The sequence below is a fragment of the Strongylocentrotus purpuratus genome, unplaced genomic scaffold (genome assembly GCF_000002235.5).
Source record: "Strongylocentrotus purpuratus isolate Spur 01 unplaced genomic scaffold, Spur_5.0 spur5_scaffold_13, whole genome shotgun sequence".
NCBI lineage: Eukaryota > Metazoa > Echinodermata > Echinoidea > Camarodonta > Strongylocentrotidae > Strongylocentrotus > Strongylocentrotus purpuratus.
This window is the reverse complement of record NW_022145598.1, coordinates 4,030,410-4,047,646: the sequence shown is the minus strand read 5'-3', so window position 1 is coordinate 4,047,646 and position 17,237 is coordinate 4,030,410. Positions and strand designations below refer to the sequence as shown.

At 37.7% G+C, this 17,237-nt stretch overlaps 1 protein-coding gene across 4 annotated transcripts in view; it reads right to left on the bottom strand.

The window, feature by feature from the left end:
- Positions 1-1,107: 1,107 nt before the first annotated feature.
- LOC100890058 overlaps positions 1,108-17,237 on the bottom strand; it is a 39,358-nt gene continuing 23,228 nt past the window's right edge. For 2 of the 4 annotated variants that reach the window (XM_030982738.1, XM_030982739.1), the window contains exons 9-22: positions 17,077-17,203; positions 15,855-15,932; positions 15,182-15,321; positions 13,273-13,448; positions 12,462-12,545; positions 11,387-11,505; positions 11,023-11,138; positions 10,389-10,590; positions 9,179-9,950; positions 8,524-8,668; positions 6,415-6,522; positions 5,551-5,583; positions 2,243-2,438; positions 1,108-1,747 (exon numbers count right to left, since the gene is read on the bottom strand). In XM_030982738.1, the coding sequence (XP_030838598.1) occupies positions 1,742-1,747; positions 2,243-2,438; positions 5,551-5,583; positions 6,415-6,522; positions 8,524-8,668; positions 9,179-9,950; positions 10,389-10,590; positions 11,023-11,138; positions 11,387-11,505; positions 12,462-12,545; positions 13,273-13,448; positions 15,182-15,321; positions 15,855-15,932; positions 17,077-17,203 (2,302 nt within the window). In that variant the 3' untranslated portion in view covers positions 1,108-1,741. The remainder of the gene's footprint in view (positions 1,748-2,242; positions 2,439-5,550; positions 5,584-6,414; positions 6,523-8,523; positions 8,669-9,178; positions 9,951-10,388; positions 10,591-11,022; positions 11,139-11,386; positions 11,506-12,461; positions 12,546-13,272; positions 13,449-15,181; positions 15,322-15,854; positions 15,933-17,076; positions 17,204-17,237) is intronic. The other 2 variants (XM_030982740.1, XM_030982741.1) reach the window with 2 other exon arrangements.

The window sequence follows — 17,237 nt, the reverse complement described above, 5'->3', positions numbered from 1 at the left end:
TAACGTGCATATTGAACCTTGCGTATCCAATGTTAATTTTAAGCAAATTTGTGTGTTCTTGCATTGTACACACAAATGGAGCTATTGAGCAGGCAATAGTTTTTGTTATTTTACCCTGCAGTCAATAGTGAAATCTATGCCTGCACCTTTGACCAATCAATGGTCTAGAATCCGGATATGGAGAATATAATACTAAATATGAGGTAAAATCAAAGGTATAAAATGTATAAAGGTGAATTACAAATAATACTGTTCACTTTATTGATTCAATGAAATCATCCAGTGTACAGCGAATGGAGAAAGCTGAGATGAGGATGGTGAGGTGGATGCGCAGGGTATCATTTCACGAGAGAAAGAAGAACAAAGTCCTCCTTCAATCAATGGGATTGATGGGGGTGGCACAGGTTATGAGGATGAATAGACTTAGATGGTTTGGACATGTGGCAAGAAGAGAGGCAACTCACTGGCTCCAGAGGGCTCTAAACTTCCCGGTCACCGGAAGAAGACCTCGTGGGAGACCCAGGAAAACCTGGAGGGAAGCCATCGGAGAGGATGCCAAAACATCGGGTGTCGGCCGTGTGGATCCCTCAGACAGGAAAGCTTGGAAGGCGGCCATTAAAGAAATGAAATGTCCAACCCCACAAAGTGGGACAAATGGACTCTAAACGATGATGATGATGATGATTATTGCATCACATCAGTGTTGATATGTCAGGCACAGCTTTTTATACAAATAAATTAACATATAACCATGAATCCTAAGAATAAAATCTGCTGTTTCAAATTCGCACGTACAGTTTACCTGTACTTTGATTTCATTTTGTAAGTAGCACATTTTTCATATGAAATAATTAATTGCCATAATACCAATCCTAAGAACAAAACTGGATTAAATGAAAGAGGTAGAAGTCAAGGTGCAAAGTTAATACTATTTTTACAGGCAGTTATGATAATTGTTCAAAATATACATATTAAAAGATTATTTGATCTCCCGAAAGGCAAGGTGATTAATTTACAACTGGCAGGAGCACATATAAATTAAATTATCATACAACAAACTGACACAAATCAACAACAAAAAAATTAAAAAATTGAACTGGACACAAATAGAGGTGTACTAGCAAAACAGTAAAAAAAAAAAAAATCCTGCTGGATAAACATTTTACAAGAAACATGATGAACTCTTTTACACTCTAAATAAAAACACATTTCTATTTCTGATTGATTGCTGACAGCAGGTAGTCTGAAATACTTGAACATCATTATTACTTATAATACTTTGGTGCAAATTGCCTGTAAATGTAAAATGTAGCACAATTTACCTTTCATAATTTTCTATTTGATTGCTTTAATTTCTTCCTTTAATCTTGAGCACCTAGTTGGATTTAGAGATCAATGCCATCATGGTTGTATATTAAGTTCTAAGAAGTGCTATTACAATGATCAGATATACATGAACTATTAGAAACCTAAAACCATAGATGTGTTGGGTAACGTATAGGACACAATATTCAGCTTGGACTTGCCAATTCAATATATGTCTGGCCCACCTGAAAACTCAACCCATTGTCTAATGGAAATGAGTGATCCCTCTATTATTAGCCTATAGGGACTAGAATATTCAGTAGTCAACTTGTTAAAACACCCCTGCTGTAAGATTTGAAGGGTAATAGTATCATCCAGGAGTCATTGCTCAGTCAGCTAGAAGAATGTGGTCGAAGTTGCAATGTTGGGGCAAGAATTACTTCTGTGAAGATAAAACAAAATAAAACATTATGTTAAAAAGAGAAATATTAGGAAGAGGTGAAAGAGGAGGATAGCAAGAGAGGGAAAGAGAGAGAGAGAGAGAGAAGGGGGGGATAGAAAGAGGGGGGTTAGGTGGGTTTGGGGAGAGGAAAAAGAGAGAGAGAGGGATGGGGGGGGGGAGAAAAGAGAGAGATAGTAAACTAGTGCAAGAGCATGAAAGGATTAGTTTATAGCTACATGTATAAAGAGAAAATAACAAACTGTAAGTATAATTGTCTGTTTGGAGCCAGAAGGGCATTAACTCATACACTATCAACACAAAGCCAGAGCCCTTTTGGTTCTGATCAGACATACCAGGAAGAAGGTGAGAGAAAAAGAAAGACAGAAAAAGCGAGAGAGAGAGAGAGAGAGAGAGAGAAAGAGAAATAGAGGCAATAGAGGGAGAAAGAGAGATATTGGGTGAGGGTGAGGGATTCGGAGGGAGAAAAAAACTTACTTTTGGTGTGCTTCTCATTTTGATCAGCTCCGCCAAGTCTTCTAGACGTTTCTCCTCCTCGTCCAGATAGTCGTCCCTGAGTGACCTCTGACCTTGCCTGTTAGCATCCTCCTTCCATAGCTTCTGTTGAAGGTATTCCTCCCGCTGCTTGCGTAGTTTGCGTTCTTTCTTGTTCTCCGCCTCGATCGTTTGCATTCTGGAAAAGTAAATATAACAATGACGAGCAAACTTAGGAATATTGTCAAAGCTTGGCTATTAAATTGTAGATTCTTGGTAGAAGCTTAAACTCCAAGAGGAGGCATGATAGCTCAGCGGTAGAGCAGTGGTCTCGTAATGGAGAAGGTCCGGGTTCAAAACCAAGTCAATGTGCTTCAGGCCTTTGGTAAGGCATTGATCCTCATAACCAAGTCCCTCAGAGAGGACTTAAAGCCGTCAGTCTCCTGGTTGCTTACTTAGCAGTCGGGTAAAAAATTTATCAACCGTGTAATGATTACCCTAACCAAAAAATAAAAAATATATATTAATTATTTAAAAGAAAACACAAAAATAACTAACAAAAAAGAAGAGGGAAGTCATTTGTATTATTACATATGATAACAAAATTAAATAAATAATTTGTTAATGATAATGGTCAAAGTTGACTGATTGCCATAAAACACTAACCAACAACAACTATCTTTAGTGATTTCAAAGGTTTGCATGAACATGGAGAAAATATACACTTTTTAGGATTCATGAGCCAGCATTTGCTTGATAACTAACATATCCTCCTGGTGGAAATGAATTTTCTCATAGATATGAGTTGAGGTTAGGCTTGACATTGAGTTTAAGTTAGATCTATACCTCCTTCACTCCAACACGAGACTGACTTCACACCAAACAAGAAATTAGTTATAACAAAAACCACTGCAGTTTACCATGTCATATCTCACACAAAGCTTTAGGATTCACATGGCCGTTTTATAACAAAATACTAGAGCAACTGTCACCAAGGAACATATATAATATAGGTAGAAAAAGGATTAAAGCATACCATCACAATTGAAACTGAGGAAAGAGGAATAGGGATATCATAGAAAGAATGGATATGCTGTAACTGGTAAGGAACTGAAATCAACACATAAGCAGACAGGCGCGGATCCAGGATCCAGGGGGGGGGGGGGGGGGGGGGGGGGGGGGGGGGGGGGTAAGCGGACACTTTTTTTGGGGGGGGGGGGGAGTCCCAAAAAAAAAATCGCAACGACTCAACCAGCCGAAAAGTCGCTCAGTGGGGGAGGGGGGGGGGGGGGGGGGTGGGGTGTGTGGGGGGTAGTGAGCAAAATTTTTTTTTTTTTTTTGGTCCTCGAAAATTTTAAAATTTGCACCCCCCCCCCCCCTTGAGCGCCAGGGGGGAGGCCCAACCCCCCAAAAGGTAAAAATCGTGTGATTTTACATGATTTTTTCTCAAGGGGGGGGGGGGGGGTGGTGGGTCCCCCAGGCCCCCCTGGATCTGCCACTGTAAGCAGAGACCGTTGACGTATCTGTTTGGAGCCAAAAGGGCATTAACTCATGAACTATAAAAGCATTAATGCCCCTCTAGCTCTGCATCTCTGAACAGATGACAAGTAAAAGAAGAGGATCTTGTAAATGAAATAAGCAAACATAAAGATAAGGCTTGTGCATGTCTTGAGAATGATAGAAGACAGAATCCCAGAGATAAATGTAGCACTAAAATGGCAGAAACCAGTAAGAAAAAGAAGAAGCAGGACAGAGCAGCTCTCACCTAGAACAGAACCATAAACCTTTCGACTACAATTGTAACACAAACCCATAGGCCGGATTGCACCAAAGAGGTTAACTCATGTTTAAAAAAAAAAAAAAATTACTGGAAAAAGCTGACCATATATTTTAAAGATTTTTTGGTCGGTTGCAAAGGGCAATACAACATCTTTTTTGTTTGCGCCTAAGCGAAGTACATGCATATCCTTGTGTATAAGGAACAGAAAATACTGTTGATTCTGCATATCTTGAAGTGGCACAAGTCAAATGATTTGTTAGGACCAAGCTATGCCAAAAATTTGTAATTTACACTTCCCGAGTTGAATTTCCCATATTAGAAAGTTAAACTATTTTTTATGATCCCAACACTTATGGTTCCAAGAGATGAGACTTGTGCAGAGTTATGTGTATAATATGCATCGATCAGTACACTTGTTTTTAGGCTTATTTGAGTTCAAAGAGAGGTGAAGACTGTGGGCTGAATCAATCCTCTTTTGGGAATTTGACCCATACTGACTATTTTAGTCACGAGGATTACCATAATTCTCTGTGTATAAGACGCACTTTCTCCCTAATTTTTTTTTGAAAGTCGGGGGTGCGTCTTATACACAGATACAAATTTTTTAAAAATATTTTTTTAAATTTTTAAATTTTTAAAAAAAAAGTTTCGATTTATGCCCTCCACCTGGCAATGTCCCCCAGCTCAGTCATACCACTCGGAAACTAGAACAACACTACCTGAATATCTGTCATATTTAGTTTTAAAAACTAATTATCAGAATAATGAACATTTGTTTTTAAAACTAGATGTTCATCACTGTGATAACTTGATTGTTACTATTATTTGTGACAAGTTCACAAGCAAATATTGGCGCCTCCAACTGCACCTCGCAGTAAAATGGAGGTCCTTTCCCGCGTTGGTTTTTTAACACGGACCTGGATTGATGGCTACGGAGTCGGGCAAAGAAAAAAATATATATATATATCTTATACACAGAGATTTACGGTAAATAGTTGTTCGCAGATGCCAGCTCATGGGTTCAATCTCCGGCACAGCACTCAAACGGATTAAGCAAGGCATTTTATCTACATTCCTTCTCCAACACAGGTGTTAAATGGGTCATCCACCTACCAACATTTCACAGCAAAAATTAGGAAACCTCGCTAGGCAAAAGTAGGAATACCTGGTAGAGTCTATTTTGTATATTTGTATACTTTGTACAAAGACTTTTAAGAAAAAGGGAGGAGTCTGGTCTGGTTTGTTTGAAGGTAAAAATGTAAATCATTCCTCCAAAATAGGAGTTGTTTACAGTTATGATTGGGTATCTGTAGAATATCTGTAGAATGCACATAGCATTTTTGTTGGTCTCATTATGGTGCACATCTGAAAAACAAATTCCTTCTGGCTGGAATGCTCCACAGGGAGTGGATAATGTGCATACATTGTGTGTTGTTCAAGTCAATGCAAAACGAAACAAGCTTTCTTTTTTAAATAAAACAAGTCACATGAAGAGTATATCACACATCTAATTGAAAGCGACTATTGATACCTTCGTTGTTGATCATATGGCTTCCTCTCAGAACTATATGCAAGGAAGATATAAATTATGAATTTCTAATGTTGTCTGCTCACTCTGCTGAGAGATAGAAGGGTGTTACCTGGTAATTCATAAAATACTCAAAAAAGACTGAATGCCTATCTGGCTCTGAACAGAAGATGCTAACAGATGATGTTACGTACTGAATTCCTTTACTATTTGGTACATAATAATTAATAATACACTGCTATAAGCACAAGATGGGACTAATCAGAAAGCGTGACTATATGCACTTTATGTACCAGCACAGCAGATGAGTTTTTAATACTATAAGAATATCTGCATAAAATATATGAATGATTCATGTATAAATAAAATGCAAATATTCATAATCTCACAAGTACATAAAAGCTGAGTCCCACTTCTATTACAACTATCTGCATAAAATAAGATAAGATAAGATAAGATATTTATTCGTCTTTCTTTCAAATGACATATAGAGCATAACAGTATGAATTATCAATGTAGTCCATAGAATATGAATATTCATGATCTCAGAAGTGTGTAAAGGCTGAATGGCATTTCTATCAGCCCTACTTTTTAATAGGTTCCTCACATTCTACTTAATCTATTATATGATTTGAGAATCATTGAGACGTGCTCATTTTATATGTATGTCTATATTTTTGTAAAATGTGGAACAAATAAAACTTGAAAAACTTGAAAACTATCTGTATAAAGTACGTGAATCATTTATGAAGTCAACAGGATGAGAATATTCATGAGTTTGCACGTGCACAGCAGAGTGGCTAATAATGCCGTTGACAACGTCCAGTTGTTTCTAGCATCAGACAGAAGGCCTTGTCTAAGGGCTACCTTTGTTCAAGCTCTTCAGCTTGGGGATGAAAGAGAGATCCTGACATTAGAGTTGAGCGTCGCCTGAAGAATCTTGATGAGGGAGGCACACTCTCTCTTCTCTCAGTTCTAAAAGTAATTCAATTCAATTTAATTTATATTTATTTCATTTCCAACAGAAAGATAAACAAAGGTATTACATATAATATTACAGAAAGTATGAACGTTAATTCATTTTTTCTTGGTAATGATACAAATACACTTTACCGGTACACATAATAAAATTATTACAAGAAATTGCTTATGGTTTGTGAACCCCCCCAGAAAAAATAAAATTGTTTCAAATTGTGCCTATGAAGACTTGGAAAACACAAGACAATATTACAAAACAGCAAACAACCACGTAACGACAAGGAGAAGGAAAACAGATAAAAGAAGAAGGAAAAGGGGGAAGAAGGAAGAAGCAGGACAATTCTAGATTACATCTCTTTGAAAAAAAGGTTAGGGCTTATGTTTCATTTTAGTTCTAGATTAACAAATTGCACTTTTTACACAAAAATAGAAAATACCATGGTGTGTTGCCAATTTAAACATTTTTTCCACTTGTTTTATATATAAAGTATCAAGTACCATTTATTTCACAAGGCTGGTTGAAACCACAGGCTTATTTAAGCATATGCATACAATATACATGTACATGTATGAGAATACATTTCTAAGCTTGATAGAATAAACCACTCTACAATGAACAGATACATGCATATGATAATGTGCAGGGGTGATAATGAGGACTAAAAAACACTTCTCAACCAAAAAATGGCATCCAACATTATTCCCCCCTTTTGAGTAAGAAAATTGGGGAAAAATTGGGTGAAAATCTGGAAAATAGGGGTAAAATCAGGAAGAAGAAAAAAATAAAAAAAAATAAAAAATAAAAAAAAAGATCAGGAAACCAATTTAAATCAGGTATTTATCAGGCCTGAATGTGGTAACATGATAATATGATGTTAAATATATGATAGATAAAAAAGTACAAAGGATATTAAAATACAATACATATAACAAAACAGAACAACAACAAAAACATTACAAAACACATCAAAAACAAAACAAAACACTCTAACATTTCTTCCAAACATTTTCATTCATGAATGTCATAACATAATGGAACAACAATCTTACAAATTCTTAATTTCTACTCTTTATTCTAGATCAAATGATAACACAAAAACACCACCACAAGGTAATGCTGTTCACTAATGTGTTAAAATGGAGTTCTAGTCATGTGATTGCATTATGAAAGAAACTGCCTTGACGGAAGCGATTGGAAGGAAGATGATCATGTAGCAAGCAAGAATTGATGTATACTGTGAGGTTAAGGAATCAATGAAAATAAATTGACCGTCTTGTTAAGAGGGCAAGCACTGAATCCAATGACCAGGTTAATAGTATATCTGTATAGTGCTTAGAGACATCCGAGATGTATTAAGCGCTATATAAAAGCTGAATATTATTATTACTATTATTGTTACAAGTCAGATGCATTGTACACAGAAATATGTATAAGGGACTACACAAACATGTGGGCATGAAAATATGGTTCAAACACTTCTGCTACACATTTCTTGTCATATTTCGAATACAAATTCATTTTAAAGGCCATCCTTTCTATGATATTCTCCCACACTGACACAAAAAGAATGAAAAAATTCAAATATTTTCACCTTTCCCAGAACTCTCCCTTATCTCCCTTTCGGGGCAAGATTCTTTAAGAGGGCTTAATTGATTACAAATATATTTTTCTTTTATTGCTACAATTTTACATTAAAATTTAATGTCTCTGAAAACAAAAACATGGGTGGTAATTTTGTTGAATAGTTGATAACATTGCCAATTTTGATTTAAAAACAATTTGAAACTTTCATCCTTTTGCCAGCTTAAGGATTTTAAAGCTTTTTTCCCTCTTTTAAATTCCTAGCATCAAACGCAATATGTTCATGCAACATAAAATGGATGCAGTGTGCAGACTTTTTGCCAATTCTACTTGTGTATCTGGTATATTTTTTAGGGCTCTGAATCGAAAGTTATTGAGTCGGACCACAGAACGTTTGATGCGAAGGATCACTTTACCTGATATCTTCCGCTAAGGCTGGTAGATGAAAGAGGGAGCCAGACATTAGAGTTGATCGACGTCTGAAGTACCTTGGAGACAGTGGCTCGCTGTCATCTTCACCCTCTGGTCTCCGAGACGGGCTTATAGAATGGTTTCTAGGTTCTGCATTGCACAAAGACATAAGGTATTGCATTGTACATGTGTATTGTATTTATTTAGTCACAGTAAAACCAGTCAAAACAAGACTACTTTTCAGCAAGTCCATGCACCTTGTAAAAAAACAAGTAAAATTAATACAATAACATTGAAATTTTAGATGTATATGTACATCTAAAATTTCAATGTTATTGTATTAATTTAACATCTCATGAAATTTATATCATACAATTATATTTGTATAATACTGGAAAGTTTTGAGGTCAGTACAGCAAAATATTGGATGAGATATGCCAATATATTGGACAGGTCCTAGCTCAGCGCAGTGTATAGTAGTGATCTAGCATGAATGGAATATCAAATGATACAGGCAGAACAACGTGAAACTACTATATTTTAGAGGGTTTTAGGCCAATTTTCTTTTTACTACATATATGTTACATGAACTTAAAGAATCTGTGCTAATCAAACTCATCTTGCAATATGGTAAATATGGGTTCAGGGCACATCTCTTACCCTTCCGTGCCATTGCGTCATTGGTGTCATTACGACTTCTTCTTCCACCTCTTTCTCTTCCTCTTCTATCGTCATTCCTATCTGTTCTTCCATTGTAGTCATCTCCGTCGTCTCTCCTCTCACGGTGGAAAGATCTACTTCGTGAACGGTCTCCTTGTCGGCCCTGATTGCCGTCGTCATGGTAATCACCGTTTCTTCTGGTTTGTTGACTCAGTGATCGTCCATCGGATTGTCCTTGTTTTCTACTTTGATTGTTATAATCTTCATCATCATCACTTCGTCCATGACTACGACCAACCCCATTATCTCTGCCCCCTCTTCCTTGATTGGTTCCACGACCAGACCGACTTTGTCTCCCTCTTCCGTGGTCATCGTAATCGTCATCTCTCCTGTCGCGACGGGAAGATCTGCTTCTTCCGCGACTGCCTCTCCGATCCCGATCACTACTTTCATCATCGGGATCATCATCTCTTCTACTCTTTCGCCCGGAGTGTCCTCCTTGCCCGCGATCATCATCATCCCTTCCTCCTCTCCTACCACCACCATCTTCATCTCTTCTTTCTCCACCTCCTACTCCTCCTCCTTTGCCCATCTCTTCAAGCACAGTCATGAGCAAGGCCTGGATGGTTTTCATGTCTGCATTCGTTTTCTCTGAGACTTTCCTCTGGTTAGCCTCAAGAACGTCCATCTTTCTTTTCAGCTTTGCCAGGTCGTCCCGCTGTCCCGGGGAATGCTGATCTCGAACAAACTCATCGAGATCCAACAGTGCATCCTAGAAATTAATATCATTGTTCAAATGAAGAAGATATTAAGCCATGTTCAGAAACGATGCTCTAAACTACCACAAAAATACTGCCATGATTTTTTCTAAGTATTAAATGAAAGGCAACTGCGTACAACAAAGTACAAATTCATTTATTTACACATAACTCAAGAAATGTAACAAATCGGAAAGAGGCAGCAAAATGTATGCTGAAGATATTCATAACAGAAGGCATCAATCGGTAAAAGTAACAAAAAAAAGCAAGGAATGAAAATTAGAAAATGAGTAAATACATAATACATAACATTAAATTTATAAGGAGTATGTGTGTGGGGGGATTGGCAGAGGCTAAAGGCTTACCCAAGGCCAATCTCTTATAGGTAGAAACAGTATTAGTCTTGCAAAAAATCCTTTAAGTTTCAAGTTCTAGATTAAAGTACTCTTTACCTGAATGTGAAAGGTCATCTTTCTGAGGTCATCACATTGTTCCTTTACGACATCGTCATCGTAGAAGAGGCTGAGGGGGCTGCAATTCTCTTCGATATGTTTCCAATATTTCTTCCTCGTCCCCTTAAACAAATTGTCCTCAATTCCTAGGGTGATCTTGGTCTGCTGCATAAGGGCAATGGCTGTAGCATTGTCATAGACCCTGACATAAATAAAGGGTGGGGGGAATGTTAAAGAGTATTTGGAATATTTCTTGAAGGTTATAATATTATCAGCAAGACTGTGATGACGATGATTATCATCATATTAAATTGCCATCATCCTCATCATCCCCAGTATCAGCATCAGAATCATCATCCTATCTTGCGTCATCATTATCATCATCATAATCATAACACATGTACCTTTCGTTACCAGTATCACTGTTATCATCCATGCCCCCCTCCTCCTCCTCCTACCCCTCCTCCTCATCCCCCTCCCCCCTCCTCCTCCTCCTCCCCCTCCCTCTCCCCCTCGCCTCCTCCTCCTCCCCCTCCTCCTCCTCCTCCTCCTCCCCCTCCCTCTCCCCCTCGCCTCCTCCTCCTCCCCCTCCTCCTCCTCCTCCTCAATACAAACCTCTCTCACCATAACTCACCTCTGGAATGTATTAGACAGTTGTGCAATCAGTACATTGATGCAAAGAACGGCCGAGATGAGGAAGAAAGATACCAGTAAGATGTACGTCATGATCATATTCTTCTCCCGCATGTTCTGGACAGAGAAAGAGATCAAATAACACAAAAAGTCACAATAAAGCACACAAAAGTCCTAATAATCAACATATTGAGGTGAGAGAGTGATTAGAAGATGGACTGGGTACTTAGCAGAGTTACATGTACACCCATTGATTTATTGTTGTGGTGAAATGTTGAAGGGAAAGCTGACAAATATAGCTATTAAAAATCCATTCTGAAGTCTTGCATGTTCCATGTGTGGTAATACACTCTGGGCAGACTTACATCATAGTCGTATTCATCGACCAGGGTGATCCTGAAGAGGCTGTACATCATGGAGTCTGGTGTGGACATGCTGGGGATGGTTCCATTGTTATTGCTGTAGATCATCCAGAAGGCACAAGCTGGATTTCAAAGGAACAAAACAAAATCACTGAGATATTAATTGTGATTTGATTTGATTTGATTTGATTTGATTTGATTTGATTTGATTTGATTTGATTTAATTTGATTTGATTTATTTATATCTGTTTGATTTTTTATTTCTTTTGCAGTTTTACAAATATATAACAAACAAAATTTAACAAATCATTGCAATTTTTGCACATGACAAAAAAATATAATGTAAAATAAAGTTAGGCTGCCTATAACTAATCAAAAACACCAAACAGGAGGGTTGATAAAGTAAGCAAAGCTTGATAGCATGACTACCCTCAATGGATACTTAATAATACAAATATGGAGGAAAAAGTATTGGTAAAAGAAGTAAAAGACAGAGAGAGAGAGAAAAAAAGAAAAAAAAGAAAGAGGGGGTGTACATCAAGATTCACAGATGTATGTGGAAGCTGGATTTCAATTCGATATACATTTAGATAAAAAAGAAGATGCACATTTGAATATTGGGTGGCCAACTTGAGATACATTATAGAATGAGAAGACTCGCAAAGTTTCTGGACAATATGAATAAGAATGTGAGATCAGCGAGCTGGTTTATAAAGACTGTAAACCTGGGCCTGCGAGTCGGAGCCTTGAAATGTTTGTATACAAAACAGTGTTTAGTCAGTAATTTACCCGGGGTGACTACATCAGTATGCCCACACCTTCATTTGTATCACCCTATAAAATAATCTATATAGTAAATGAAAAAATGAACAAGTAGGCCACTCTTTATTCATACGTTTATTGATACCATGCAGGTCATGACATGATACAGAATACAAAATCATATAAAGACATCATGTTTTCATATTGTACATGTGCATCGCAAAAAAAACTGCCACTGAATGAAACCAGAGCATGTTGTTGTTTCCTTACTATCTTCATTCATGGTATTGGAAAGGTATTTCAAACAGAAGCTTACCATACGGGATGTAGAAGTTGGCATACAGGAAGATGAAAATTGCAAAATCTTTCAAAACCAATCCAAGCATCACAATAAATGGACCTAGAAAGAAATCAACAAATAGAAATAATGATTAGCTCAGCATATACTTCTGAAGACATGAACAACAAGCTTACAATTGTCAGTACAAGGAAAATAATTTTTAGGAAAGTCCAGGGTTTGATGAACAAAAACTGACTCATGTAAACAATTATATACTTCTCTTTAGAAACCTAGCCATCTGATCAGTCCAAATTGGAGTCATAATTTTAGCAATTCCCGTAACGAAACTAACAATGCCAGTACCGGTTAATAGTTCATGAGTGAGATTCCCGCAAGATTCAGGGTACCAGGAAAATAGTAAAATGTTGATGAGCTCCCTGTTGGTTTACGTGTTAAAACTTGGTTTGTGCGAGCGGATACCATACAGTGCCCTTTGTCTGCGATTCCTAAATGATTGTAACATTCAGTCATCTTTCCAGCGAAGATTAACAGACAGTGTCCCAGATTTTCTGTGATGTTTTAACCAATCTATACTCAGGAAAACAATAAGGTAAGAATTCTTGGTAGATTCTTGTGTCAATTCGATATATAAAAGACATATTGACTGCTTTTAATATTTGAGGCCTGGCTGTTGGCTTTCGGGGACGTTGTGTCTTTCCATGACCCCTCGACGCGGTGCCCACCCAAGCGCACCTTGGGGTCATGGGGGGACACAACGTCCCCTTTGAGTCTATAAAACAGCCAATCCTCTCATAGCAGTCGATATGAAATGCTAAGGCCGGGTTACCTAGCTGTTGGAAGGCTCTAACACTCTTCATCAACCTGATCCAGATGAAGATGATGACGATGGCAAAGAGATTCTGCGTTGCTTGGCTCAGGAGGTCGTTATCGATAAAGATGTCGGTGACGTGTAAGGCGGTGATGCAGATCAGAGAGATGTAGACAAACCAGTCAAACCAATTCCTGGTGATTCAAAGGAACGTGAAAGGAGTGGAATCAAAGAAAAGTCTTTAAATGGCATCTGGATGTTTCCGTTCATTAAAGCCCCACCACACTAGTTTGGCCAGGAGGGATTATACCTCCCGGCATGGTCACTGACAGGTGGTTATTGCATCAAATAAGCTCTCAATTAATGGGAAAAGGGGATCATGAGGGACCAATGGTCACCGATTAGGCATTGTTTGCTATATAGAGGGCGCAAGCAGCTATAAGTAGTGCAGTGGGGCTTTAAGCAGATTCTTGGGCGATTTCTAGGATGACTCTCCTGATCAACTACCAATGATGAAGGAACCCAAGACAAACTTCAACCGAAAGAGAAAGGAATGGAAGAAGTGGAAACAGACAGAAACGTCTTTAAATGGAAGGCAAATGTATCAGTTCATTATGTATAAATGTTAAGATTCCAGGGGTGATAGTGAGCACTAAAAAAAAAAAAGGTTTTTTTTTCCCCCCCTCAACCACGGCACGTCCCTCTTGAGTAAAAAAAAGAGAAGAGGATTCGCGGGGAAAAAAACGGCATCTAACAACATTCCCCCTTTCGAGTAAGAAAACTGGGAAAAAAATAGGGCAAAATAGGGAAGAATAGAGAAAATAAGGGGGGAATCGGGAAAAATTAGGGTAAAATAGGGAAGGAAACAAAAATCTGGTTTATAAAAAAAAAAAAAAAAAAAAAAAATAGTTTTTCTTTTTTTTTTTTTTAAATCGGGAAGAAAAAAAAAAAAAAAAAAAAAATCGGGAAACCGATTTAAATCGGGTTTTTATCAGGCTTGAACTCCCCTGAACGACTACCACTGATGTAGACAAATTCACGAATTCTCAGTAAATCATGAATGATAATTAAAGGAATGACCACAACCTAATACCACAATATTTGTTTAGTCCTATATACATATTTCTGTGTACAGTGGATGTGATTTTGAGCAAGACTGGGACGATTTAATTTAACTTTGATTAATAAAAAACCTCAATTTATACACCAATACTGATGTCATACCAGCCAACATTTGAAAATAAGAATTAGGAATTTTTAGCAAGGTAGGTCTATGCCTTCGAAAAAAAGAAATCGAACTTGCAGCGGCAGTGTAACTGGCAATACGCAGTAAATCTGTACCAAAAAGTGAATAAAAATTTGCTACTCGATCATGCAGCCATTCAACGCACGCAATACGTGAACTCTCAAATCGCGGCACATGATAAAACAAGCATAATGTGGCTTTAGCACACACAGAAAAAACACATGAAATTTTGAAAAATCAGAATATTCAGAATTTTCAGGTCCTAAAAATCCAGAAAAATCAGAATATTTTGGAATATTCGTAAGGGTTGGCAGGTACGTGTATGTTATGTGCTACCTGATGTAACCAGTATCATTTGTAAATTCTATTTGTTTCAGCCTCTGGCTGCTTTTGAATGTTTTTTAACCAATAGACCATATCAAATCAAATCAAATCAAAATCTTTGTGATAGTGGTGGTTAATTTAATTGACAGCTAAGAAAGCAATAAATGCTTGTTAGTAAGCAACCAGAAGACCGACGGCTTAAGCCCTCTCCGAGGGACCTGGTAATGAGGATTAATGCCTTACCAAAGGGCACTATAGCGCATCCACTTGGTTTCGAACCCGGGTCAATGGATAACGAGACCACTGCTCTACCGACTGAGCTATCGTGCATCCTCTATGTAATTTTCAATCACTTACCAGGCTTCAGAGAAGTATGAAGGGTCTTTGTGCTCGATATCATTGATCTGCTGCTCCAGGTAATGTCTCTCCTGTGGCCATCTTGGATGGCAGTATTGGAAGTCGTTCTTAATGTCGTTTATTTTCCATTTCTTCCATTTCTATAATCAAGAGGGTGTACGGAAAAGAAAGGGAAATAAAATAAAGGCTTGTTCGGCGGGTATGGCACGGTAAACTGTTGCTAAAAATCCGCCGTGTTTTTTTAAACATGTAAATTAATGGCAACTGATCCCAACAAAGGTCTAGCGCATATTCAGTGAGCTCTGTGTCGTAATTCACTAGAAAAATTACATATGGTATATAAATAAGTTTAATTTCATTCAAATTTTCTTTTTGCTGGCGAAACAAAACATAAGTTTTAAACATCATTTTATTGCTCATACTAAAACAAAGGAGACAAACATGTACATATAGCCCAGACAAAACAAAATTACTGGTACATAGTAGCTGCTGGACATTAAAAAAAAAATCTGATTTCAAACAGAAACATTTAAAGAATCAATTTAAAATTTCATTCCCTATCTAATATTATTTCTCACTTAATGCATTTGTAAGAAATATCTAAGATATTATATAATAATATATATCTCATGGTTTGAGCATAATACTAAAAAAACACAAGCAAGTTGCTTACCAGGAATGCGGACTTTGAACTAAAGTAATCTTTGAGTTCTACGATGATTTGGAATATAGTAAGGAGACTTCCGCACACCTGTAGATCAAACACAAATGAAATAGAATTATTGATAGAGGCGTCGTGGATTAGTGGCTACGTCACTGAGCTGTGGATCACATGGTTCGCAGTTCGAGTCCTGTCGCAGCACTAATGTCCTTTGGCAAGACATTAATCTACATTTGCCACTCTCCACCCAGGTGTTAAATGGATACCCGGTAGGATGCGAAAGTTAATGTGGTTGGATTGGCATGTGTGCGCTTGTAAATTGGTGAGAATACTCCCCAGGGGGTGGAGTGTGTGCACTCTCATGAACTGAATAGCAATTGAATCCAAAGACTGAGGTAATATTAATGAAAAGATAAAGTGCGTAAAAACGTAGTATTATGCGCTATACAGAAGTGAATATCATCATCATTAATAGCATAATTACACATTACTACTCAATAATACAAGACAAATGCAGACGCTCAACTGTGCCTGGAAGAGCAACGGCATGGTTTCAGCTCACTCACACACAGGTTATCGACTCACCTGACTAGAACTAGAACCAAACTAGCCTTTGTCCAAATTTCTGTTTGGACTCGGAGGAAAATTTGCCTGTCATCTTTAGTATTAAAAACAACATGGCTACTAATATTTGTGACAAGTTCACATGCACTTCAACTGCATGCTGCACCTTGTAATAAATTGAAGGCCTTTCCCTACATGGGTTTCTGAATGCTGAAATAAGAAGCAATATATTTTTTTTCTCTCAAAAATAGGGGAGCGTCTTGGGTCACCATTTCTTGACTGGTTTGTAGTCGTTTGGTCTCCAACTAGATTATCTACTTCCCGATTGGTCTACACACAGCCTGTCTACTATCCACGTGGTCTAATAATCATGTTACTTATCATTTCGCCTAATGACCATTTAGGCTAATAGTCATTTGGTCTAATCTCCAATAAGTCTACTCGCCATTCGGTCTTTTTCTTGTTGGGTCTATTTACCAATTGGACTAACTTCCAGATTGTCTAATGCCCATTTCATCTACCATCCATAAGATCTAATAATCATTCGATGATTATTATCATTGGACCACTTGAATAGTAGACTGGCTGGGTGTAGACCACATGGGAAAAGAACAGTTGGGAAGTAGACGAATTGTTTGTAGACCAAACAGCAATTGACCTCTTGACCTACCTCCAATGCTAATCTCCAGATGTCTTGGGGGAATTCGAGGTTAAATGGACTCTCCAGACTCAGGGCTAGGACGGTCCACATGAGGATGAAGAGGAGGTTAAAGAGCAGCTGCCTGTATGCACCCATCCTGAAATTAGCAATAAGAAACATCAATATGGCTA